This window comes from Microcaecilia unicolor, chromosome 2, assembly GCF_901765095.1.
Source record: "Microcaecilia unicolor chromosome 2, aMicUni1.1, whole genome shotgun sequence".
Lineage (NCBI taxonomy): Eukaryota > Metazoa > Chordata > Amphibia > Gymnophiona > Siphonopidae > Microcaecilia > Microcaecilia unicolor.
In genome coordinates, this window is record NC_044032.1 from 424,783,112 (window position 1) to 424,808,450 (window position 25,339).

At 41.9% G+C, this 25,339-nt stretch overlaps 1 protein-coding gene across 2 annotated transcripts in view; it reads left to right on the forward strand.

Moving 5' to 3' along the window:
* NFKB1 (nuclear factor kappa B subunit 1) overlaps window positions 1-25,339 on the forward strand; it is a 205,836-nt gene that overhangs the window by 147,777 nt on the left and 32,720 nt on the right. For both annotated transcript variants that reach the window (XM_030190754.1, XM_030190755.1), the window contains 5 exons: window positions 886-1,023; window positions 5,889-5,978; window positions 10,098-10,233; window positions 16,472-16,586; window positions 17,873-18,074. In XM_030190754.1, the coding sequence (XP_030046614.1) occupies window positions 886-1,023; window positions 5,889-5,978; window positions 10,098-10,233; window positions 16,472-16,586; window positions 17,873-18,074 (681 nt within the window). The remainder of the gene's footprint in view (window positions 1-885; window positions 1,024-5,888; window positions 5,979-10,097; window positions 10,234-16,471; window positions 16,587-17,872; window positions 18,075-25,339) is intronic.

Genomic DNA, 25,339 nt, shown 5'->3' on the forward strand with positions numbered 1-25,339 from the left:
TGCTAGCTGACAGTGTATATAAGTGAAAACATTCAAGCATTACTATGACAGTCTGACAGGGTGGGAGGATGGGGGTGGATAGGAGGTATGCATGGGGACATCAAAGCATATCATTGATATTCTAACAGGATAGGTGTGGATAGGTGAGGGGAGGGTGATCAACAGAGAAATACAGCTTTATGGTTTATAATGGGCTAGGATCTTTTTAAAAGAGCCTCCAAATAGTGCCTTCGTAGACTTCCAATATAGGTGAACTGTTATAAAATTGTCCTCTTGTTGTCCATGTGCCTCATTTTTGGGGGGGGGAGGGGGTGCGTTGGTCCCAGTCTCTCTCTCCTGCTTTCCTCTGTCTTCTCCTAACTCTCTTTCCAGGATTTGCTGTCCATTTTCCATTTCTCCTCTCCCCTCCAGCCTTCTTTCATTCCTCCCCTTCATGTGTCTGTCACATATTGATTTTTCTGTTTGTCATGCGGAGTAACATCACCTCATATAGGATATTATGTCACTATAGCTGGCATGAGAGAGAAAGGGACACGGTAGATAGATTGGTTGTTGCCCTCTTGTTTTCAGAAAGTGTGTTTCATCAAGAACCTGAAACTTTCAGAAAAGTGTGCAATGTTCCTACAGTTCAGGGCAAACTTAGCTTGGCAAGAGACACGTCCTTTTGCCTATATATTCCTAATGTTAGGCAGTAGAAAAGTCTAAGAAACAGATGTTTAACCTTTCAGAATGTATGTATTGTTAGAAAAGCACCTGCCAATGTTTTCTTTCATATTTCTTTTTGAAATTCATGAATATGAGACAGAGGTCTCCTATCTCAAGCCACAGGAAGGGAATACTGTACACTGAACAGCCTCCTTTCCTATTCTTCTTTGCCCAATACAGACAAAGAAGAAGTGCTGCGGAAACGACAGAAGCTAATGCCCGGTTTTCCTGACTACGGCGGTGGTGGTGGTGCAGGAGGAGGAGGAGGAGGGGGAATGTTTGGCAGTGGAGGAGGGGGTGGTGCTGGCTCTGGAGGTGGTAAGGTGGCTTTAATCTACTCAACAAAATGAAATAATATGCCTTACTGGCTGTTCATTCAGCACAATTACCTTATAGAACTTTTTTTTATTATTAATATGTTATTGGATTTTAAAGTGCAGTATGCAGACTATTGGCCTAGTGGTTAGGGTGGTGGATTTTGGTCCTGAGGAACTGAGTTCAATTCCCACTTCAGGCACAGGCAGCTCCTTGTGACTCTGGGCAAGTCACTTAACCCTCCATTGCCCCATGTAAGCCACATTGAGCCTGCCATGAGTGGGAAAGTGCGGGGTACAAATGTAATAAAAATAAAATAATAAATATTGGGATGCATGGTATGAAATATCCTATAATGCAAGTTATATAGACATTTTGGGACATTTTTAGCTGTTCATACATTTCCTATTAACCTTGACCCCTGGGCCCATGATCATTTCTGTTTACTGTTTGATGGGTTTGTGATGACTCAGAGAGAAAATCAGTAAGGTGCTGCATAATGTTCTCTAACTTGTTTGGATTTGTCTTGTGTTCCGGGCTCTGCCATGCTTAGAAAATGTAGAATTCTACTGCAGTGCAATTATATAATTTACTAGTTAAAAAGGCCCGTTTCTGAAGCCAAGGAAACAGGCCCTAGGCAGGCAATTCCTCCCCCCCCCTCCCCGCGCTACGGCCCCCTCGCCCCCCCCCCCCCCCATTGGCGAACCTGTCGCCCCCCCCCTTCTCTGGTGGAAGTTCCTCTGCGTGTGTCGTGCGTCTTGACGTCAGACGCACGCAGAGGAACTTCCAGAGGAGATGAGGAAGGAACGCGAAGGGCACAACAACACTTCGGCTGTCGGGGTTTGGGTCCCCCGTCAGCACAGGTAGTACACAACGGCGGCAGGGGGCGGTTTTCAGCGGTCCGGGGGGGGGCAACAGGTTCACGGAGGGGGGGTCGATGGGGCCCTAGCGCGGGGGGTGACAGCTGATTCCGAGGCAGGGGGAGGACTCCTCCCCTTGCCTTGGAATCAGCTGTCATGACGTCAGTGACGTCAGTGCGTGTCTGCCTAGCAGACCACCTCCAGCCTAGGGAGCTACGTTCCCAGGCACAGAACGTTGGAGGTGAGAATTATTATATAGGATTAGCGTTTCTACTAGATCAGTTCAGAACCCCATCAGCTAGCAGATGGAGGCACAGAAACAAAGTAGTTCCGTGTGATTTGCCCCGTAAGGATACCGTGCAGCCACAGAATGTTCAGAATTTCTGCATCTCCAACAGATGGAACAGACGGACTGTGCAACTCCTGGGTTGTTTGGCTGGGCAGTTCTTGACCTAGTTGAACTGGCAGTCAATAGTGCAGCGGAGTCCCACTTCTGGGATTTGAGATCCATATTAAAAAAAAAAATGAGGAATAAGTTTCTCTGGAGCTGAAGATAACTTAAAGGAGTCTAAGTTGCTCCCCATCCCCACCCCTCACCTTGCAGTCTTCTGAAGGTAAATATTTATGGTACCAGCACAAATGAGTTACTCTCCATGGAGGAATTGGCTACTTTTGAAGGCACTCAGATCCTTAGCTGCAGTTTAGTTTCTGTTTCTAAAGTGTCTTCCTTCAAGTTTCTTCCAGGGTACTGGTTTTTAGTTGGCAACTTCCTGGGAGCTTTCAGAAGTAGCAATCTGAGTAACCTTGGCAAGTACTTGTTCCAAAGTAGTCTGGTCCAGTGAGACAGTGACCTTACCGTGACTCTTTGCTGTCGGGGATAGCGCTGTGGGAGCCATTTAGGCTGGAGCACAGGGCTTGATTTTTAGGCTGGCTGGTGCATCTGAGGTAATTCTTGAGCTGTTTTCTTTTTTCCTGAAGGATCCCACCGGATGGCAACCCAATCCAGTAGTTATAACGTTGTGAGTTTCTTCTAGGTTGGCTCTTCTTGTACTATCGCAGTGTGGAGATTTGTTTTGTGCTTCTTAAATGATATTGCACAAGAATATTTCTTATGCCTTTTTAAATGCTCCAAAACCTAGTAAGCTACAATATCTGACACTCAAGGGTATGTTCTGTTGCTCCCTACATTCAGCATACTTTCGGGGGATCTTGGGTTTTCGTTGCAAACTTCTTATGTTTCAACATTTTTATTGATGACCATACAAATTAAACACTTAAACAAAGATAAAGACTATTCAAGAATAGTATCTGTCATCCAACTTTTGACCATTAACCCCCCCCCCCCCCCCCCCCCGGAAGAATAAAACAGTGTTACTCATATACACACAGAGGTGCATAATCGAATGGCGCCAGCCATCTATTTGGCCGGCGCCGCAAAGAGCAGTCTCATAGTATCAAAAAAGATGGCCGGCCATCTTTCATTTTGATAATACAGTTGGGGGCCGGCCAAATGTCAGAGATGGCCGGGTTTGAGATGGCCGGCATCGGTTTTCACCGATAATGGAAACGAAGGGCGGCCATCTCAAACCCGGACATATCCAAGGTATTTGGTCGTGGGAGGAGCCAGCATTTATAGTGTACTGGTCCTCCTCACATGCCAGGACAACAACCGGGCACCCTAGGGGGCACTGCAGTGGACTTCAAAAATAGCTCCCAGGTGCATAGCTCCCTTACCTTGGGTGCTGAGCCCCCCAAATCCTCCCAAACCCACTCCCCACAACTGTACACCACTACCATAGCCCTTAGGGATGAAGGGGGGCACCTACATGTGGGTACAGTGGGTTTTGGGGGGTTTTGGAGGGCTTAACATTTACCACCACAAGTGTAGCAGGTAGGGGGGGGTGGGCCTGGGTCCACCTGCCTGAAGTGCACTGCACCCACAAAAATCTGCTCCAGGGACCTGCACACTGCTGTTAGGGAGCTGGTTATGACATTTCAGGCTGGCATAGAGGCTGGCAAACATTGTTTTTTTTTTGTTTGTTTTTTTTAGAGTAAGAGGGGGTTGGTGACCACTGGGGGAGTCAGGGGAGGTGATCCCCGATTCCCTCCAGTGGTCATCTGGTCAATTGGGGCACCTTTTGAGGCTTGGTCGTAAAAATAAATGGACAAAGTGAAGCCGGCGAAATGCTCGTCAGAGCTGGCCATCTTTTTTCCATTGTCGGCCGAAGCTGGCCATCTCATGACCACGCCCCAGACCCGCCTTCCATACCCTTCCAAAATGCCCCCTTTAACTTTGGCCGGCTCTGCGACGGAAAGCAGTTTGAGCTGGCCAAAATCGGCTTTCCATTATATCGATTTCACCGGCTTCAGGAGATGGGCGGCCATCTCCCGATTTGTGTCGGAAGATGGCCGGCGATCTCTTTCGAAAATAAGCTGGACAGTCTTCAACCAGAAACATATTTAAGACCAAACCCCGAGAAACAAGCGCAACATAAAAACATCAAACTCCCGGCAAGCCATTATCAACCCCCTCTCACCCCCCCCCCCCCCCCCACCCCATTCCCTCTCCTATCCCTAAGCCCAAGGCTAAACTGTGGTGCATCTCACAGGTAGCTGATATAAGAGTGCCTCTTACACACCAACTACTGAAAAGAAAAAAAAAATGCACAACTCAGCTCAAGCAGCGAGTATGCACCAGCTATAAATGGAACTAAACTCCTCAATAAATCCCTCCCCACTCCACTATCCCACCCCCCGAATCTTATATAGAGGCAACGTCCTACGATCACAACCATACCTAAAAATCAAGCAAGCTTCAACTTCCAGGGATATCAAAGAGAGTTAACCACTAGACTTCTGCCCCGAGTATGCAAAGATTGTATATATGGTCCCCAAATGTCAAGAAATTGTTTCCTTCGCTTAGGAGATCCCCGTACTCCCCGACGCTCAAAAAGCATGAACTCATGAAATTTATTCCTCCAATGCCAGAAGTCCGGGGGAGTGTCGCTAACCCATTGACTCAAATTGAGCCTCTTGCCAATCAAGCAAGCTTTGCGAATCAGTTGCCTAGCCGGTCCACCCTGCAATACAAAAAGCTCATATTTGTCTAAGAGAATTCCAGAAGGAGTGCGCAAAATCCTAGATCCCAGTAAAAACATCCGGTAGTGAAGAATAGAGGCCCCAAAATTCTGCACCCTAAAACAATCCCATAAACAGTGAAAAAAGGAGCCCGGTGCCCTTCCACAGTTCCCACACAATGGAGTATCCACCCCCCCCCCCCCTCCCCAATTTTGAAAATCTGAGCTTTCGTAAGATATGCTGTATGGAGAATGCTGCATTGACATTCCTATAAGCCAGCATTACCAGTCAACCAAGGAATCCTGGAAGTCAAGACATTAAAATCTAAGGAGAGGTTGGGTCTTGACAAATCTCGGGCCCAACGCTGTCTAATCAACTCCCGGTCTTTACAGAGAGGCAGCGTTCCCAGGGCCTTATAAAGGCCCGCGACTAACAGCCAGTCTCCCCGCACCAACTGAAAAAACTGTCTCACTTGATGATTATGTCGAGAACGTAAGGTGGCAGCGCCTAAAGAATTAAAGTGGCTTACTGTAGTGTAGGTGCGGGTTTTGGCCGAGCACCGATCCATTTTTTATCAAGCCTTGGACTTTTAAATGTTGACCTTTTAGTCACAAGGGTGATGAAATAATCCATCACCTCTGCCAGTGAGGCTCACCAGCTGCACAACTTGTCTGACTCAAGTGTAAAGTACGTCATCCATGCAAGAACATACAAAAATACATCTAGCAAGTGGCTTGATATTTCTGTCTAGGTCTTCCCTCACTCCTTATCCCCTTCCCAAAAATATTCAAAGTGTGTAACATGGAGGCATGCCTTTGATAGTTAAAAAAAAAATAAATCTTTTTTTTTTTTTAATAGTGACATATGGAGTATAGAGAAGTCACACAGTGCATCCACCATTTGAATTTAATGGTTCTTTTTTTCTTTTAGGATATGGTTTCCCTTCCTATGGTTTCCCTAATTATGGAGGGATCCATTTCCATACAGGCACAATGAACACCAGTCCTGGAATGAAGCATGGTAAGGCAAGAAAGAAATGCAGTAGCAGATTTCACTACTAAAAAAATTGAATTATTGCCCCTTTAATTGGAGACAAGGCCAGTGGTTGGGTGTATGCTTTCACTGGTGAATAGGAGGGAAAAGTTAGCTTCATCATTTTATTTTATCCTTCCAGGGTACGGCCTGGGCAGGAAGGGTGGGGTCCTTCCAGGGTACGGTCTGGGCAGGAAGGTTGGGGTCCTTCCAGGGTACAGCCTGGGCAGGAAGGGTGGGGTTTCTGCCTGTCCACCGCCATGGCATCCAAATTCCTCTTTGCCCATGCCAGACTAGCAGGACCCCACCCTACCTCTAGCATGAGGAGCAGAGTAAACTTCTACTGTATACACTATATATTCCAGTACATCAGAGAGCCTGTGAGTATTGGCTCTGTCTACAGCAGGGAACTTGGCTGGTTCTTGGCTGATGAACCAGCCAAGAAAAGATGGCTAAAACCTCCAGTAGCCATGGGCTTCACCATTGAGCAGGGTCCGGGTGCCTTAAGGAGCTGCTTTTCTGTGCTTCTATAGCAGGGAGCTCTCTCCTATCACTTTAGCTCTGGAGGACACCCTTGGGACTCCTCTTTGAGGACTTCTTGGCTGGAGTGACTTGGTAATTTATTTTTAAAAAAAGAATTAAAAAGAGGCATATTCAAGGTGAAAGCCAAGCAAATAGAAGGAAAGCAAAGAGAAATTAGTATGCAGAGCTGCTGCTGCTGCATCCTCAGAAACCCCCCACCCCTAAAGGCAGTGGCTGGAGAACAACCGCAGAGAGAGGTACAACACCCTGGCCAGATAGCTCAACATTGGCAGCGAGTAGTTGTTAGGAAGAACTTGACGGGTAAGCAGGACAACACAAGTGGAGAGAGCCGTTTTTTGTTGGTCTGCAGTTATGTCAGGGTAGCGCTGGGTGGGAATGTGCTGGGTGTGGCATTGGCTGCTTTGTGGCGGTCCGGTGGTCAGAGTTTGGTGTTGCTTGCTGTAGGTACTGAGAAGTTACGTTGGCTCTGGTTGTTGTGCCCCATGGCGCCAGCTTCGACTACACATGCGTATGGGCGCAGGAAGTCCTGGGCATGTTCAGTGCCACATGGATGGGCTGGGCTTCTGAGCTGGCCAGTTCTTCCTGCGGTTTGAGCTGTCAGTGCACTCACATGTGTCCTTGTGCATGCATGAGAGAGCTAGCAGTTGGGCCTACACCGGCACTGGTAGTTGGAAGAATTGGGCCAGTGCCAATGGAAGAATACAGCTCTGTGAACAGCTCCATTTTTGTTCCAGCGAAGTGGGGAGAGCTCCAGAGAGCCTCCTGAATGTTTTTGTGGGCCAGTTTGGAGATGGCCCAGAATATTGAGTGTGCACTGGACATGAACATTTGAGAAGGAGCAGAGCGAGGAGTGCGAGCCTGAAGTGTCGGCTTGTGGGCAGAGCTGTTCAGCGGGCATGTGCTGATGGTTAGAAAAGAAGAAATAGTGTCCCAGAAGAGAAAAAAATGTATGAGGATGAATTTAATGTGTTTTTTTTTAAATGCTGGTTAGTAAATTAATTTTTAAATTTGTAAGTGTTTTAAAGGTGATAACTTAGTTATAGTTGTTTATGAAGGTCTCATGGCTGGACGCTCGAGACTGTGGTAAGGCTTATTAGGGTTCTGAACTTGTCAGTTGGCAGTTGGGTGGGCTATTGAGGTGCTGTTCGGACGTGTGCTGAAGGCTGTCAGAACAAAACTGTTAAAAGTGTTAGGTTTTTTTGTTGATAGCTATGGTAAAGTGTGTAAGTGATCTGAGAGTGTCTTACTTAATACTAACAGCCCGTGGGTATTTTATGGCTCAAGAGAACATGTGATTGTGAATACCTGTAGAGTTGTTAGGCTGGAGAATTGATGATTTAAGTGTGTCAACTTTGTACCAAAGTGACATTAATTTAAATTATTAATGTATACTTTCTGAAGCTGTCAAACCTTGTCAGAGCACAAATTAGTGAAGTCTGTGGCAGGGAAGTCTGATTTTTCTATAATTATTCAAAACTGGTTCTGCATTTTCTGAATAAATTCTGACAGGTTTTTAAAATTGCTTGAAAGCAATATTAAATAACTTTTATTTTCTGCCAACTGTTTGAAAATTATTTTAAACCATGCAAAAAGAATCCCTTAAAGGTTGACAGAACTCTTTTTTAAACGATAAACTGAAGTTATGAGGTGATATTTGGTGTTTACAGAACTGAAAATCTGAACACATTATTCATATATGACAGTAAAGAAATAATTGAAATGTTATTAAAGAGTCATCACTGAGTCATGTCTGAGTGTGTATGAACTTATTATAAAATTCTTGAAGGGAGGGCTAGCTCAGGGCTTATAAATTGTAATTTCTTTTGGGGGTAGCTAGTGCATTTATAATATATAATTAAAATTTAAACAGATTGGCTACTATTTCTATGCCTGAGTTAAATAGTTAAGGGATAGGCTTTATTCCTTTGAGTTTTTACAGTCAGTGTAGTAGGTATTTCTGGACCTGCTTCCTGCATGTCTTTACCAGAAGGTTCCCAACTTACAGAACGACCAAGAAAAGAAGATATACAAGAAAGTATGAAGCCCAGCTAAGTTTTTAATTCTTCATTAAAAGACACAAGAAGACTGAAATAGGGAGAAGATAGGAAGAAGAGAAAAATAATCAGATACTTACTGGTACTGCAGAGTTGGTTAACCTGAAAAACAAAAATAAGCACAAAGCATCAAATCCTAAAAATCAAGACATAATTGAATACATTATTGTTTTAATTTCTTGTTAGAAAAGAATGTTATAAAGACTATACTTATGTAATAGAATTTTGTGTAAACTGTTGTGAGCTCACCGAAACCTCTAAGGGGCCCTTGTACTAGGCTGCAGTAAACACTAATGCAGGCTTACCACTACTGTAGGGCGCATTCAGACATCCTACTGTAGTTTTGGCATCTGTGCACACATCCCACGTGCTAAAAAATACTTTTTATTTTTTAGCACTAAAAGTGTGTTTGTGGGCGGAAAGTAGGCATGCCCAGTGCTAATCAGTGCAGCTGTATTGCCTTGCGCTAATTGATTAACTTGTGGTTAGTGCGTGAGCCCTTACCACCTAGAAAATAATTGTAGTTAAGGGCTCACACGCTAATGAGAAAATTGACGCATGGCCCTTTTGCAGCCATGCTAAAAGTGGCCTCAGCATGCACAGCTTAATAAAAGGGCCCCTAAATGTAACATCAAAAGAAAAAAATGATAACGGATTCACAAAACACCTAGCCACCCACCTGGGGTTAGCCCACGGCAACTTAGAGGGTCTATCCCCAGCACAGCTCAGGTCCGCCTGCACCTGCCACTTGTGCTGTACACTAGCACCCTCCTTCCACCGACTGGGTCACAACTGCCCTGGGCAAGTCTCTCCCTCTCCAATTATCCCCAGTGATTTCTAGGTTGCTGGGGGCCACGCTTTCAGTGGTCCTACAGTTCCCAGAAAGCAATCACAGACCCAACACACAAAACCACCAGGATTTTTTATCAGTTCAGACAGAACGAACAAACAAATGTGTTTATTCTTAGACTGGAACAATGAACAAAAAATGTGCAATTAGTGGGTTATAAATGTTTCAGATTAGATTCGATTAGAACTTTGACATAGGAATCCTGTTATGAAATTACCTACAATAAGGCCAACAAATATCTTAAGATATGGGGATTCCTAAATGATCTGTTGCACACTTTTTCCTCTATTCAAGAAAGATATTCTCAGTGAAAGAGGACCAATTTCATGTATTTTGGGCCATGCACAAAGGTACAAAATTGCATGGGTTTGAGACTTGTGCTCAATAGGGGCAATCATTAAGCCTTGTTACCATCCATTTGCATATCATTCATATACACTGATAAGCTAGTGTATTGATAATTTGATTATCTTACCAAAAATTCAAGAAAGTATATCTAAAACGGAAGTGTACTTCCTTCACCTTAAGCCTGGGTCCAGAGAGTTGTTCTGGCGGCAGCTCTTAAGGGGTTTTGGGGGGGAGGGGGGTGGAATGTGGTGTTATTTAACAGATATTGCTCTGAATTAAGTAATGCTTAGAAGCACCCACTTTTTCTTGCAGATTTTCTAGAGGCAGCAAGTGAGCTTGCTAAGCGCCATGCCAACGCTCTCTTTGACTATGCCGTCACTGGAGATGTGAAGATGCTCCTCGCTGTTCAGCGTCACCTCACAGCAGTCCAGGATGATAATGGTGACAAGTATGTTAACCGCCTTTTGAATGAAATATAAATATGAAGTTCTGTTTACTCTGAGGTTGCTATCCAAAGGTTTGGGGTCAGACAAATTGCTATCCTAAAGTGTCCAAAAAATTTTATCTTGATATATTAATTGGTATATATTGGAGTTCTGCTAGAAATGTAAGTAAAATTATGTGGATATCTTGTTCGGTGAGTTTTTACACCTTTTTAGATAGTAAAAGTCCTTTAGCTCTGTTTGAAAGGGTAAGGCTGTTAACCCCATCTCAGAGTTAAATTTTGTATGCAATATAACTTCCTGTTACAGAACCATATTAAACTTAGAACCTCTATAATATTATGTAACACGTGATATTAATTTTACTCCTGGGAGAATTCTGCACACAAAATAGATTCTATGCACAATATTTCAAAATTCCACAAACGTTTGCATACTTTTATTTATAACAAAATATCTTTTGAGTAATAACTTTTCCTTTATTGCATTAAAAATTATTACTCAAAGATTCAGAGTTCGTTTGAGTACAGGACAACTTAAGGCCTGGCTGCTTCCCACCAGGTTTGAAATCCCCTTCAATCTGCCTCTTCCCTAGGCTTCACTCCACCTCCTCCCCCTCAATTTCATCCCCCCGCTCGCTTTGTTGCCAAGACACCCTGCCTGTTACTCATGCACCCCAGGCTCAAAGCCCCCTTCAGGTCACACTTGCTTCTTTCCCCAGGCTGAAATCACACCTATTCATTACTACTACTACTATTTAGCATTTCTATAGCGCTACAAGGCGTACGCAGCGCTGCACAAACATAGAAGAAAGACAGTCCCTGCTCAAAGAGCTTACAATCTAATAGACAAGAAATAAAGTAAGCAAATCAAATCAATTAATGTGTACAGGAAGGAGGAGAGGAAGGTAGGTGCCCCACCATCTGAGGCCCAACCCCCCCTCCTCCCTTGGCTCACGTATGTCCTCCCCAACTCAAACCCCCTCCAGCTCACTCTTGCCCTCATCAACAAACTAAAGGGCCCTTTTACAAAGGTGCACTGAAAAATTGCATGCAGTAGTGTAGACGCGTGTTTTTGGGCTCACGGGGAATCATTTTTTAGCGCACCTGTAAAAAATGCCTTTTAAAAACAATTTTGCCAAAAATGGACGTGCAGCAAAATGAAAATTGCCACGCATCCATTTTGGGTCTGTGATCTTACCACCAGCCATTGGCCTAGCGGTAAAGTCTCATGCGGTAACCGAGTGATAATGACTTACGCGCATCAAATGCCACTTGGCGCGCATCCAAGACGCGTGTCTGAAAAAAAATTTATTTATTAGAAGCGTGCCAAAAATTAAATTACCACAAGAGCCACGTGATAGACACACATGAACCTTATTCTACCACAATATCACCTTGTATTTGTTCATACCGGAATTGGCGAACGCCTATACGGTATTATGTAAGCCACATTGAGCCTGAAAATAGGTGGAGAAATGTGGGATACAAATGTAACAAATAAATAAATAAAGATGGTTTTATACCCAGTTATAACATTCTGTTTTGCTTTTTTTTTTCAGGATCACAGAACAAATCTTACTGTACCTTACTGTACTGATGTTTACTGTAAATGTTTACTCTAGGAAGAGTTAATTTATGTCCATTATGAGCTTTGGTTTCGTTGTGTTGCAGGGATTCAGGTTTTTATGTTGGGTCGGTGGGGTATGCCGTTTTGAACAGGTTTGTTTTTAGTGATTTCCGGAAATTTAGGTGGTCGTACATTGTTTGTACGACTTTTGGCAGTGGGTTCCATAGTTGTGCGCTTAAATAGGAAAAGCTGGATACATACGTTGATTTGTATTTGAGTCCTTTGCAGCTTGGGCAGTGGAGATTTAGGTATGTTCGTGCTGATCCTGTTGTGTTTCTGGTTGGCAGGTCTATGAGGTCTGTCATGTATCCCGGGGCTTCGCCTTAAATAATTTTATGAACCAGGGTGCTGATTTTGAAAGCAATACATTCTTTGATTGGGAGCCAGTGCAGTTTTTCTTGGAGGGGTTTGGCGCTTTTGAATCGCGTTTTTCCAAATATAAGCCTGGCAGCTGTGTTTTGAGCGGTCTGAAGTTTATGATTTGTTGTTTCCATCCCGCATAAATTCCATTGCAGTAGTCTGCATGGCTTAGTACCATTGATTGTATCAGTTTGCGAAATATTTTCCTCAGGAAGAATGGTTTCACGCGTTTGAGTTTCCACATTGAGTGGAACATTTTCTTTATTGTAGATTTTGCTTAGTGAGAGGTTCCAGTCGATTGTAACGCCGAGAATTTTCAGGCTGTCTGAGATAGGAAGGGTGTAACCTGGGGTTTTATGTTTGTGGGTTTATTCATATTGTATTGGGATGAGATGATGAGACAGTGTATTTTTTCTGTGTTAAGTTTTAGTTGGAGTGCATTTGCCCATGAGTCCATGATGTTCAAGCTGAGCTTGATTTCGTTGGTGATTTCTGCCATATCGTGTTTGTAAGGGATGTATATTGTGACATTGTCTGCATAGATGAATGGGTTAAGGCCTTGGTTGGATAAGGACTTGGCTAGTGGGGGTCATCATAAGGTTGAAAAGGATCGGTGATAATGGTGATCCTTGACGTACTCCGCAGTCTGTTTTTTTTTTTTGTTACATTTGTACCCCACACTTTCCCACTCATGGCAGGCTCATTGTGGCTTATAAGGGGCAATGGAGGGTTAAGTGACTTGCCCAGAGTCACAAGGAGCTGCCTGTGCCTGAAGTGGGAATTGAACTCAGTTCCCCAGGACCAAAGTCCACCACCCTAACCACTAGGCCACTCCTCCACGGTGATGATATGTTTGAGCTTGATTTCACTTGATATGTTCTAGTGGTTAGGAAGCCCTTGATCCATTTAAGTGTGTTTCTGCCAATCCCAAAGTAATCTAGGAGTCTTAGTAGTATTTTATGGTTGACCATGTCGAACGCACTAGACATGTCGAATTGGAGGAGAAGTATGCTTTTACCTGTTGCTATTTCTTGCTTGAATTTAGTTAGGAGCGTAATTAGTACTGTTTCAGTGCTATGTAGGGGGCGAAATCCTGATTGTGATTCACGTAGTATTGTGAATTTGTTTATATAATCATTAAGTTGTTTGGTTACCATGCTTTCCATCAGATGCTACTGGGCGGTAGTTAGTGATGTCATTTGTTTTGTTTTTCTTGGTGTCTTTTGGTATGGGGTGAGTAGGATGTTGTCATTTTTCTTAGAGTGCTTAGGTGTGCCTGAAAATATATTGAGGCAGGCAGCCAGCCTCCAGATAAGCTGCTGAAAGTTTTGTTTTGGGGTTTGTTTGTTTTTTAATTTTCTAGAAACAAAAACATCTGAGCTAGTTACCAAAAAAGACATGCTGGATCATGCAACCTCGGGAATAAAATGAAAACTAAGGAGAATTGTTGAGTCTAGTTCCAAAAACAAAATATGCAGTTTGCTGGTCAAGACTGTTGGCCTGCTCTTTGTCATCACACTGTAATAGACACATTATAGATTTACATATAGCACAAAAACTCACAGAAGAGGCAAATTGATTTATTCAATGAAGAAAAAGGCCACAAAAACGTGGCTGCAAAATATTTAATAAAATCTGGCACACTGAAGTTCATGTTCAAAACTTATCTTGCACTAGGCACAGGTAAAGGAGATGGATTTAGGTGGTCTTTTACAAAGGCACAATAGCGTTTTTAGCGCGTGTGTTAAATATGCATGCGCTAAACACGTTCATATGTTCCTATGGGCGTCTCTAGCGTTTAGCGCGGGCTAACCAGCGCACACTTAAAAACCCTAGTGCACCTTTGTAAAAGACCCCCTTAATGATTTGTTTAAATAGGAAGTGTTTTGTCTTCTGAAATGGCTTAGTGAAGAAATAGAGTTTGGTCTACTTTTGTCAGATGAGAGAGGTACACTTCAGTAATGAGGAAAGAAATGAGAAAATACCAAGGCAATTATAAAAGATTGGGTGCAGCAGTGTTTCTTGTGGTGGAGTTCATGCAACAGGTTTTAAGTAGGAAGATGGTTGCGAGCATGAGGATTTTTTTTGTAGTTAAGTCATGTGGATTCATTTTGAAAGTGTCCAGACAAGATGTATCCTGTGGTAACTAGTTGGTCTTAACATCTTGGTATAAATGTGCTCCTTGGTTAGGTGGTGCTTCTGGGCCACACGGCTCTTAAGTGCTTTTGTCAATTGGTATGTATGTATTTAAAACAATTTATAACCCACCTTTACAGTCTAGACAGGTAATAATAAAACATATATAAACCAATACATAAATAAAGCAAACAGACAAAATCATATTGCAGATGGTTATACTTCACATAAATAAGCTATCAAAATAAAAACCATCATCAGGCTACATACATACAATGCAAACAAACCAAACACATCCTGATCTTATAAAATATAATGTCCTCTAAACATTAAGGACACTGAAAATCTGTGACCTTAGCTAGATTACAAGCTGTGAAAAGCCTTCGTAAACAAATGAGCCTTTAATTGTTTCTGAAAGGAGGACTAAAAATCGGCCATAATTCATGAGGCAATGTGTTTCATAAGATTGACCCAACTACATAGAAAATTGACGAATAAAAATCTTCCAGCCTAATCTGCCAAAAAGCATATCTAGTAAACACTTGTCTAAAGAATGAAGTGGTCTAGAAGGGCAACAAATTCTTGACAAAGATGCGACTGGTAGGGGAGCATCATCTTGTAAACCCTGTATATGAGTGTCTGAAGTTTGAACTGTATCCTGTGGTGAAGACACTTGAAACTTGCACAGTCACCTACCTTGGAGGCCCCTGTTTTGTATACAGAGGACGTCTGATACTGTTTGTGATCATTGAAGTCTACTAGTATAATATTTTTGTATTTAGCAGACAGATCTTTGATAAACATCACTGTATACCACCCAGCCTTTTGTTGACTCTTGTCTTTCTCAGTCATCTCCCACATGTGAATAAATAAGTAAAACAAATATTTTGTGCAGGGAAAAACCCAAGTGGAAAGTCTGTTCTGTTTCTGAAGAGACCTATGGAAATTTCATAAATGACTGTAAAAGGCCTCTGGCATCACAAGTGGTTTGCATGCTTCCTCTCGCCTATAAATTCCTCAAACTGTTTCAAATCATTCTCCCATGTGCTACAAAACTAAGGGGTAAATTTTCAAAATAGGATGCAGCACTTAGCTGGCCAGAATTTGGCCACCTACCTGTTGATTTTCAGCTGAAGATCTTGCTAAAGCTAGGCAGCTAACAATTAGGGGGGTCATATTGTGCTCACGGTGGTAAATGGCTAGTAAGGTGCTTCCAGCTGACCTAACCCTGAATATTCAATGCCAGAGCACATGCAAAAATCCAAAAAGGCACGTATTTTATAAAGGCAACATAAGGGGGAGATTCTATATATGGCACCTAAAAAATTGATGCTGAAATCTGTGCCGACTAAGTATATTCTATAATGGGCGCCTAGATTTAGGCATGGTATATAGAATATGCTCAGTTGATATCTCACTGCCTAAAACTACATGCATCCATTTACACCAATGAAAACGTGGCATATTTCCCAGCGTGTAGATTTATGCGCACTGGGCCATATTCTATAACTAAGTGTGTAAATTTCAGAACGCACACAAAACGCCCATTTCCCTGCCCGTAACCACGCCCTTTTTTGCCTGCATGCATTAGAAGTTTGGCACATATCTTTACAGAATATGCGAGTTGTGCCCATAAATTCTAATTAGTGCCAATTAGTGCTCATTATTGCTTGTTAAGTGCTGTTATCAGCGCTCATTAGCTTGTTAACTTATGTGCATTGTGATAGAATCCATTTGGATTTTGGCGCCGGTAGAATTCAAATGCCAGTACGCTCTTTTGCCCTGCCTCAAAGTTGGTGTAAATGTGTGCATAATCATCGCGACTCCACTTCCTTTCCCTTCCAGACTGTGCCCCCAGGGTCACCTAAAGGCAGATTGTATAAAAGTAGATGCACACTTATGCATTCAGGCAAAACAGGCTTTACACATGAAAACTTTATAAAATGACCCCCCTCGGGTGCCTAGCTGAATTAGTTTATGTACAGTGTAAAAGAGTTTGCAGATGTATTGAGAAGGAAGGGGTCATCAGAAATGCAAGCATCTGATAAGAACACGTTTGCAGATGCAGTCTCTGGTAAGAAATTGCTTCTAACCCCTTTTGTTTTTCTCATCTTTTAGTGTCTTACACCTGGCCATCATCCACCTACACACCGCCTTAGTGAGGAACCTCTTAGACGTGATATCGGGCTTGATATCAGATGATGTAGTCAATATGAGAAATTACCTTTATCAGGTATGTTTGTGGTTTCAATGAGAAAACATTCCTTTTACAAATGGAAAAATGTGTACAAGATGTGATTCCTTTGTTTCTGGATTCTTTATACATGGAGGCATGGGCATAGCATCACTAGTGCCCAGTGGTACACCTGCACTACAAACGTGAAGAGGAGCGTCTCAAAATACTTGTTCTTTATTGTCCCACTACACCAGTCTAGGTGTCTGGAACCCCCCATTCTGCAGAAATTATATCTGTCACCTGAAGAATAGGGAGGGTCTTGGAAGGCTTTCTGGTATCAACCAAAAGGGGAAACTGGAACCTGGGAAATTAAAATAGCCAAGTCTTCCTTACCGTCGTGCACCAAATTTGGAATTACCTCCCAGCTCATGCACTACCCGAGCAGTAGTGCCGATTTGGCGCATTCTGTGTATGTGTGTTGGCCCTCTCGCACCTTTGTAAAAGGACCCCTGAGTTTGTTATGGGGCCTGACTTGACACTGCCTGTTAGGGATGCTGGAACTGACTACTTTCCCCATTTTCAAGTTTTCCTTTGTCTGGTTTCTACTCATAGGTTTTTTGGTTCTACTTTGTAGCATTGCTTTGCTCTTTACCTTGAAAGTAGCCAGAGGTTTTTTTTTTTTGTTTTGTTTTGGGTTTTTTTTTTTTTTTATTAAAACTAAATCTGTTTCAGAAGATAATATCCAGACCCCCCTGTGCTTACTCCTCCTCCTGCACACATCTACACCCACACACACAGTCTTCCCCCTCCACCCACAGACCCCCTTCTTGTTCCTTGATATACTGTGCAAATGGTAAACGTACAGTTCTTTTATGTTATGTTTTGCTGCAAAACTGGAATTTGTTATTTAAAAAAAAATGATACAGGACTTTAACTTTCAAACAAAATTCTCTTGGCCTCACTCACTCATAAACCTCTATGTTAACTAAACACACAAGCTCCCAGGGTATAATCATAACTTTAGGGCAATTAAAAAAATAGCTTTGATGTTTTTATATTTGCACTGCATCTGGCCTTGGAGATAGCCTGCCATCTAGTTCTCCTGAGAATCTCCTCAGCAATAGAAATGGCTCTGGGTCACCAGCATCAAACAAAGCTACTTCTGGTTTTATAACTCTAGCCCTAGGATTTTCACTACTGTTTTCTCTAACAAAATTAGAAACCCTGTATTGAGTACCTTTACCTTGAGGCCGGAAGCAGATTTCGAAGAGTTACCTCACGTTATGACTCATTTTGTAATTCCTGTTTGACTTTTCTTTTTGCGTTTCCCCTACCATTTACAGACACCATTGCACTTGTCAGTCATCACACATCAGGCCAACATAGTGGAGTGTCTGCTGTCTGCTGGAGCTGATGTGGCCCTTCTAGATCGTCATGGCAATTCAGCCTTGCACCTTGCTGCAAAAGCCGGAGATGACAAGGTGTTAAGCACGCTTCTTAGCCATGAGAAGGCATCGCAGATAATCAACCTGCCAAATGGAGATGGTATGAGACCACATTACATGCTCGGGATCTCTCCCTTAACTTAAGGGGTACTATATGTATTGATATAAAAAATCTACCAGAGTGTTGCGTTCATTGTATGTATGCATACAGGGGTCTGTGCACTAGAGCATAGTGCACATATCAAGGCCATGTAGCATGCAAAAAAAAATTTGCATTACTACTACTACTACTATTTAGCATTTCTGCACAAACATAGAAGAAAGACAGTCCCTGCTCAAAGAACTTACAATCTAATAGACAAAAAAAGTAAGCAAATCAAATCAATTAATGTGTACAGGAAGGAGGAGAGGAGGGTAGGTGGAGGCGAGTGGTTACAAGTGGTTACGAGTCAAAAGCAATGTTAAAGAGGTGGGCTTTCAGTCTATATTTAAAGGTGGCCAAGGATGGGGCAAGACGTAGGGGCTCAGGAAGTTTATTCCAGGCGTAGGGTGCAGCAAGACAGAAGGCGCGAAGTCTGGAGTTGGCAGTAGTGGAGAAGGGAACAGATAAGAAGGATTTATCCATGGAGCGGAGTGCACGGGAAGGGGTGTAGGGAAGGACGAGTGTGGAGAGATACTGGGGAGCAGCAGAGTGAGTACATTTATAGGATAGTAGAAGAAGTTGAACAGGATGCAAAAACATAGGGAGCCAGTGAAGCGACTTGAGGAGAGGTGGGGTAGTATGAGTAAAGCGACCCTGGCGGAAGACGAGACGGGCAGCAGAGTTTTGAACCGACTGGAGAGGGGAGAGGTGACTAAGTGAGAGGCCAGCAAGAAGCAGACTGCAGTAGTCTAAACGAGAGGTGACAAGGGTGTGGATGAGGGTTTTGGTAGAGTGCTCGGAAAGGCATTCAAACTAAAGCCTTAATATGCATGCGAAACTGGGCTTTGATCATTTCAGCAGGTATGTACTAGAATTAGCACATTCTTACGTGCAAATGAGGGACCAATGCTTACTAAATGACCTTTAATGAGCATGTAAGAAATAACATGTTATGCTTACCCTCGTGGGCTATTTTGCAGCTGCCCACTGAGGCCTAAACTTTAACTCCCTCCTCAGGTCAGGTGTTGAAAGTTAGTATGCATGCTGACTTTCAAAGTCTCCAGTGCTAACTGACTAGGTTCTTGCATCCTTCCATACCAGTGAAGAACGACTAGGACGCATTCTGGAGGAATAAGGTCTTTATGTTGAGAGGGTGTTCCAGCCATCGTGATGGAGGCTTATTCCAGAGAGGGGGAGGAACTGGGAGTAAGTTCTTGAGGCTTAGGTTAGTAGGAGGATTGCTTGGGATGAAATGTCACATGTTAACTGGCCCTCTCGATTTGAGCAGATTAGTGTATGTGCTGTGTACACATTTCTGATATTCTTGTTAAAAAGGCTTCATATTAGTGCACATGTAAAAAAAACTTTAATGCATCAAAGAATATGGGGGTTTAGGATGTACACTGAAACTTTTACAGTGTCTGTGCTGATGAAATTTAGCAAGAATCTTAGTACATACGCCCCACAGAGAGCAAAGTGTACTATGCCTTTTTCCCATAGACACAAGGAGCAATTCCATAACGAAAGCATTATGTGTGTTTGCACGTACACATGTAAATGCCAAAATTCCACCTGTGCACTATTCTGTAAAACGGCTCCTAAATGAGATAGCGTGCAGTTGGAAGGTGGGTGTACAGTTATGCACAGTGGCGTACCAAGGGTGGGGGCGGTCCACCCCGGGTGCACGCCGCTGGGGGGGGGGTGTCACGCGCCTGTCCGCTACGTTCGTTCTGTGCTCCCTCTGCCCCGGAACAGGTTACTTCCTGTTCTGGGGCAGAGGGAGCATGGAAACGAACGAAGCGGACAGGTGCGCGGCACCCCTGCCCCCCAGCGGCGTGCACCCGGGGGGGGGGGTTCTTTTGCCGGGGGGGTGTCCTTTCACCGGGGGGGGGGTCACTGCACCCGGGGGGCAGGGCGCATCGGCGATCCGCCCCGGGTGTCAGCCCCCCTAGGAACGCCACTGGTTATGCAGATAAAGTTTATAATGCTGTCATTTATCAGCACGCCTGTGCAATCTAGACATGAGTACTTATGCCAGCTCTCTGGTTAGCATAATTTATATGTCCGTATCTGACCTGCTATTCTTAGGCTCCTACTTTCCTTTATAGAATAAGCGTTCTGTCTTATAACAATGTCAAACAAATGTAAAATGTCAAAAAGGTGCCTTTATAGAATAGACTTGTACAAGGACCCTCCTCCAAAGGTATAAGCATGTGCGGGTATGTGTATATTTTATTAAAACGTACGTGTGTCTCATAACTGCACATGAACACACAGAGGAACGGGCCTTCGCAGCTCAAGAAGACACAGAAAACACAGCAAAGGAGATGGAAAAAATTGCAAGACGACACTCTATGTGCTCAAATCTTTTATTCTGGCATCCAACACGCGCCTATAATGCTGCTTAGTAAACAGGGCCCTTAGCACTGATTTTTTTTTTTTATATGCCATATATCGAATCTCCCCCTAAGGGTATTTATATCATGGTGCACCTAAATTCTAAGTCACACAGTTGAAAAGGGGCGGGGCATGGGCGTTTCTAAAATCTATGTGCATTATTATAGAATACATCCGATGTGCGCCTAATTTAGGTGTCAGGATTTACACTAATGGAACGATAAAATTTGGTTGCCTGGAGAGCCGCTCAGCATATTCTATATACCGTGTTTCCCCGAAAATAGGACATCCTCCGAAAGTAAGACCTAGTAGAGGTCTTGCTGCAATTTGAAAATATAAGGCCTCCCCCGAAAATAAGACCTAGCAGGGGAGGCCTTATTTTTCGGGGAAACATCGGGGTCACCCCCCCACCCCACGCCAGCTCCCCCCCTCGATCAGCGGCTCCCCCGCCCTCAGTCGCTCCCGGAACTAACCTCTTAACCGCTTCCTTTCACCTTCGCACTCGCCGCAAGCAGCAGGGCTGGCCACTCCTTCCTTCCATGTCCCGCCCTCGCCTGACGTTATGTTACGTCAGGCGAGGGCGGGACACGGAAGGAAGGAGTGGCCTGCCCTGCTGCTTGCGGCGAGTGCGAAGATGAATGGTGAAAGGAAGCATTTAAGAGGTTAGTTCCGGGAGCGACTGAGGGCAGGGGGAGCCGCCGATCGAGGGGGGGGAGCCGGCGATCTCGGGTGGGGGGGTGACCCCGATGTTTCCCCGAAAAATAAGGCCTCCCCTGAAAATAAGACCTAGCAGGTCTTGGGGAGCAAAATTTTATATAAGACAGTGTCTTATTTTCGGGGAAACACGGTACTGCACGGAAATTTAAGCCTATTCTATAAAATTTAGGCATACTTTACAAAATATGCTTAGGCGTATTTTTTTTCCGTGTGGATTTTACAGGTGCCAAATATAGAATCTAGCCCTATACGTGATTTTACAAACCACGCATATCCCCTGTGCTCTATATGCGTGGGCGCACTATACCGATGTATATTTACTAAGACGCATTAATTGCTAAATTTGCACGTTTGTTTTTAAGGCTTTCTCTTTTTAGGATTTTTGCAAGTTTCATGCAATAATAATGCATGACAAGTGTGTTAGTTTCGCATTAGAAGGTCGCCACACATTGTTACAGAATACGCGTCTAAATTCTAATTAGTGCCAGTTAGTGCTCATTATTGCTTGTTAAGTGCTGTTATCAGTGCTCACTAGCTTGTTAAGCTTTTTAGGTTAGGCATATTGTTATAGAATCCATGCCAATTTCAGCGTGGATATCTACGTGCGCTATATATAATCCAGGGGCTAGCGAGTTGTGCACCTAAATCTCAATGCCAATTAGTGCTGATAATTGCTTGTTATAGTCTAAAGAGAATCCACATATAGTGGAGAACTCAATAGATCCCACGGGTCGTGAAACAAGAAATAAAGAGGTGGGAAAAAAAGTCAGGCTATCCAAAGATGGAACCAAATGTTTTTATGTAAAAAAACAAAATTTTATTAATCTTTAAACAAATAATGATATAATAAGAACACATTAAAATTGACTCGACACAACGTTGTGTTTCGGCCGAAAGGCCTACATCAGGAGTCTATAAACATAAACAAACGGTAAATAAATGAATTAATTGGTAAATAAATTAAACATATGAAAATGTTGAAATAAATAATAATAACATACAAAAAGAATTATACTGAAAGAGGAGCATGTATAGATTATCAAAAAATTATATATTTAAAAAAACTATATATATATCACAAAAATAATCTCAAAGAAATATATATATAATATAATAATGATAATATTATACAAACAGAATTATACTGAAGGAAGAACATATATAGATTATGAAAACAACATATCAATATCACAAATAAAAAAATAAATAAATAAATAAGATTATGTAAATATGAGGCCTATTGAAAACTATACATGTATGTATGTATTGAATAATATATTAAATGACCTTTATAAGGAAAAAACAAATATATATACATACATGGGAGTAAGAGGTTAAATGAAAAAAAACTAACCTTATTAGTCAAATTGAGATTAAGTATGATAATTCAAAAGTAATCTCGTAACGCAGCTAAAAGATTCCAAGGATCTGCAAGTGAGATCCTAAAATTGGTCTGTAGAAAACAAAGAAAATTTAAATGGAAAAACAAACCATATAAAAATGATGTGAATAAACATTTATGAAAAACATGTGATTTGCCTATTGAACCTTTATGCAACACTGGTTCGGGATTGAAACATCAGAGTAGCTCAAAATGTATGCATATACAAAAAGAAGGATAGTATGAACGTGACAAAAATATATATATATAGAGATCTAGCCATTGGGACACGCCAAGTAGTTTAATTAGATAAAATAGAGAGAGTATGTAATCTGCCTATTAAACCTTTGTGCAGCACTGGTCCGGGGTTGGAACATTCAAGTAGCTCAAAACATAAAATTGGCTACAAATATATTGGAAAAGGACCTCCATACTGTGTGTTGTTAATAGAAAAGAAACTACGGACTGCATAAATATTAAAAAAATGTGGTAAATCGCGGCGGCGCGAGAGCCGCGAGCCGCATGTGTTTAAAAAGAGAAAGAAAAAAGAGCTCAAGACACATACCTTAAAAAAGACCGTTATGCAAATGGACCGTCTGTCGCGGTGATCTCAAAGGTAATGATGAAAGAAAACCTGAATTACATGACAGTTTAAATGACAAAAAAGGCGCGAAAGAAACTCGCAAACCCTGGATGACGCTGGTATCAGCTGATCAATGAAATGAAAAAAACAGATCGCTCTATAGTCATCCGTGCGTCTGTCATACGTAAGAACGTCATTACGTGCCTATATATGTGGAGAAGTAAAATAGAAGCACTATTTAGCCGTTCGTATATCTAGCATACGTGAGGTAGACGATGTACGTAATGACGTGGCATAAACAAATGTATATAAGGATGTGGAGCAATTAAATAGATTGAAATGCTGTTGATGTTAGAGAAAAAAGAGTGAAATTTAAAAATATATATTTTTGAATAATGAATTACGTACATCGTCTACCTCACGTATGCTAGATATACGAACGGCTAAATAGTGCTTCTATTTTACTTCTCCACATATATAGGCACGTAATGACGTTCTTACGTATGACAGACGCACGGATGACTATAGAGCGATCTGTTTTTTTCATTTCATTGATCAGCTGATACCAGCGTCATCCAGGGTTTGCGAGTTTCTTTCGCGCCTTTTTTGTCATTTAAACTGTCATGTAATTCAGGTTTTCTTTCATCATTACCTTTGAGATCACCGCGACAGACGGTCCATTTGCATAACGGTCTTTTTTAAGGTATGTGTCTTGAGCTCTTTTTTCTTTCTCTTTTTAAACACATGCGGCTCGCGGCTCTCGCGCCGCCGCGATTTACCACATTTTTTTAATATTTATGCAGTCCGTAGTTTCTTTTCTATTAACAACACACAGTATGGAGGTCCTTTTCCAATATATTTGTAGCCAATTTTATGTTTTGAGCTACTTGAATGTTCCAACCCCGGACCAGTGCTGCACAAAGGTTTAATAGGCAGATTACATACTCTCTCTATTTTATCTAATTAAACTACTTGGCGTGTCCCAATGGCTAGATCTCTATATATATATATTTTTGTCACGTTCATACTATCCTTCTTTTTGTATATGCATACATTTTGAGCTACTCTGATGTTTCAATCCCGAACCAGTGTTGCATAAAGGTTCAATAGGCAAATCACATGTTTTTCATAAATGTTTATTCACATCATTTTTATATGGTTTGTTTTTCCATTTAAATTTTCTTTGTTTTCTACAGACCAATTTTAGGATCTCACTTGCAGATCCTTGGAATCTTTTAGCTGCGTTACGAGATTACTTTTGAATTATCATACTTAATCTCAATTTGACTAATAAGGTTAGTTTTTTTTCATTTAACCTCTTACTCCCATGTATGTATATATATTTGTTTTTTCCTTATAAAGGTCATTTAATATATTATTCAATACATACATACATGTATAGTTTTCAATAGGCCTCATATTTACATAATCTTATTTATTTATTTTTTTATTTGTGATATTGATATGTTGTTTTCATAATCTATATATGTTCTTCCTTCAGTATAATTCTGTTTGTATAATATTATCATTATTATATTATATATATATTTCTTTGAGATTATTTTTGTGATATATATATAGTTTTTTTAAATATATAATTTTTTGATAATCTATACATGTTCCTCTTTCAGTATAATTCTTTTTGTATGTTATTATTATTTATTTCAACATTTTCATATGTTTAATTTATTTACCAATTAATTCATTTATTTACCGTTTGTTTATGTTTATAGACTCCTGATGTAGGCCTTTCGGCCGAAACACAACGTTGTGTCGAGTCAATTTTAATGTGTTCTTATTATATCATTATTTGTTTAAAGATTAATAAAATTTTGTTTTTTTACATAAAAACATTTGGTTCCATCTTTGGATAGCCTGACTTTTTTTCCCACCTCTTTATTTCTTGATAATTGCTTGTTAACATCCGATTAACAGCGCTGATTAGCTAGTTAACCGGTTAAGTTATGTATGTTGTTATAGAATACGCTTCGATTTCCATGTGGAAATTGAAGCACCATATAGAGAATCCTGGGGATCACACGCAAAAATATGGGTATATGGATTAAGGTACACACTATGACAAATGTTTAACTTAAGAAGGTGACAGCACTGGCTGAACATTGACTTGTTTTCCTCCTCCAATAT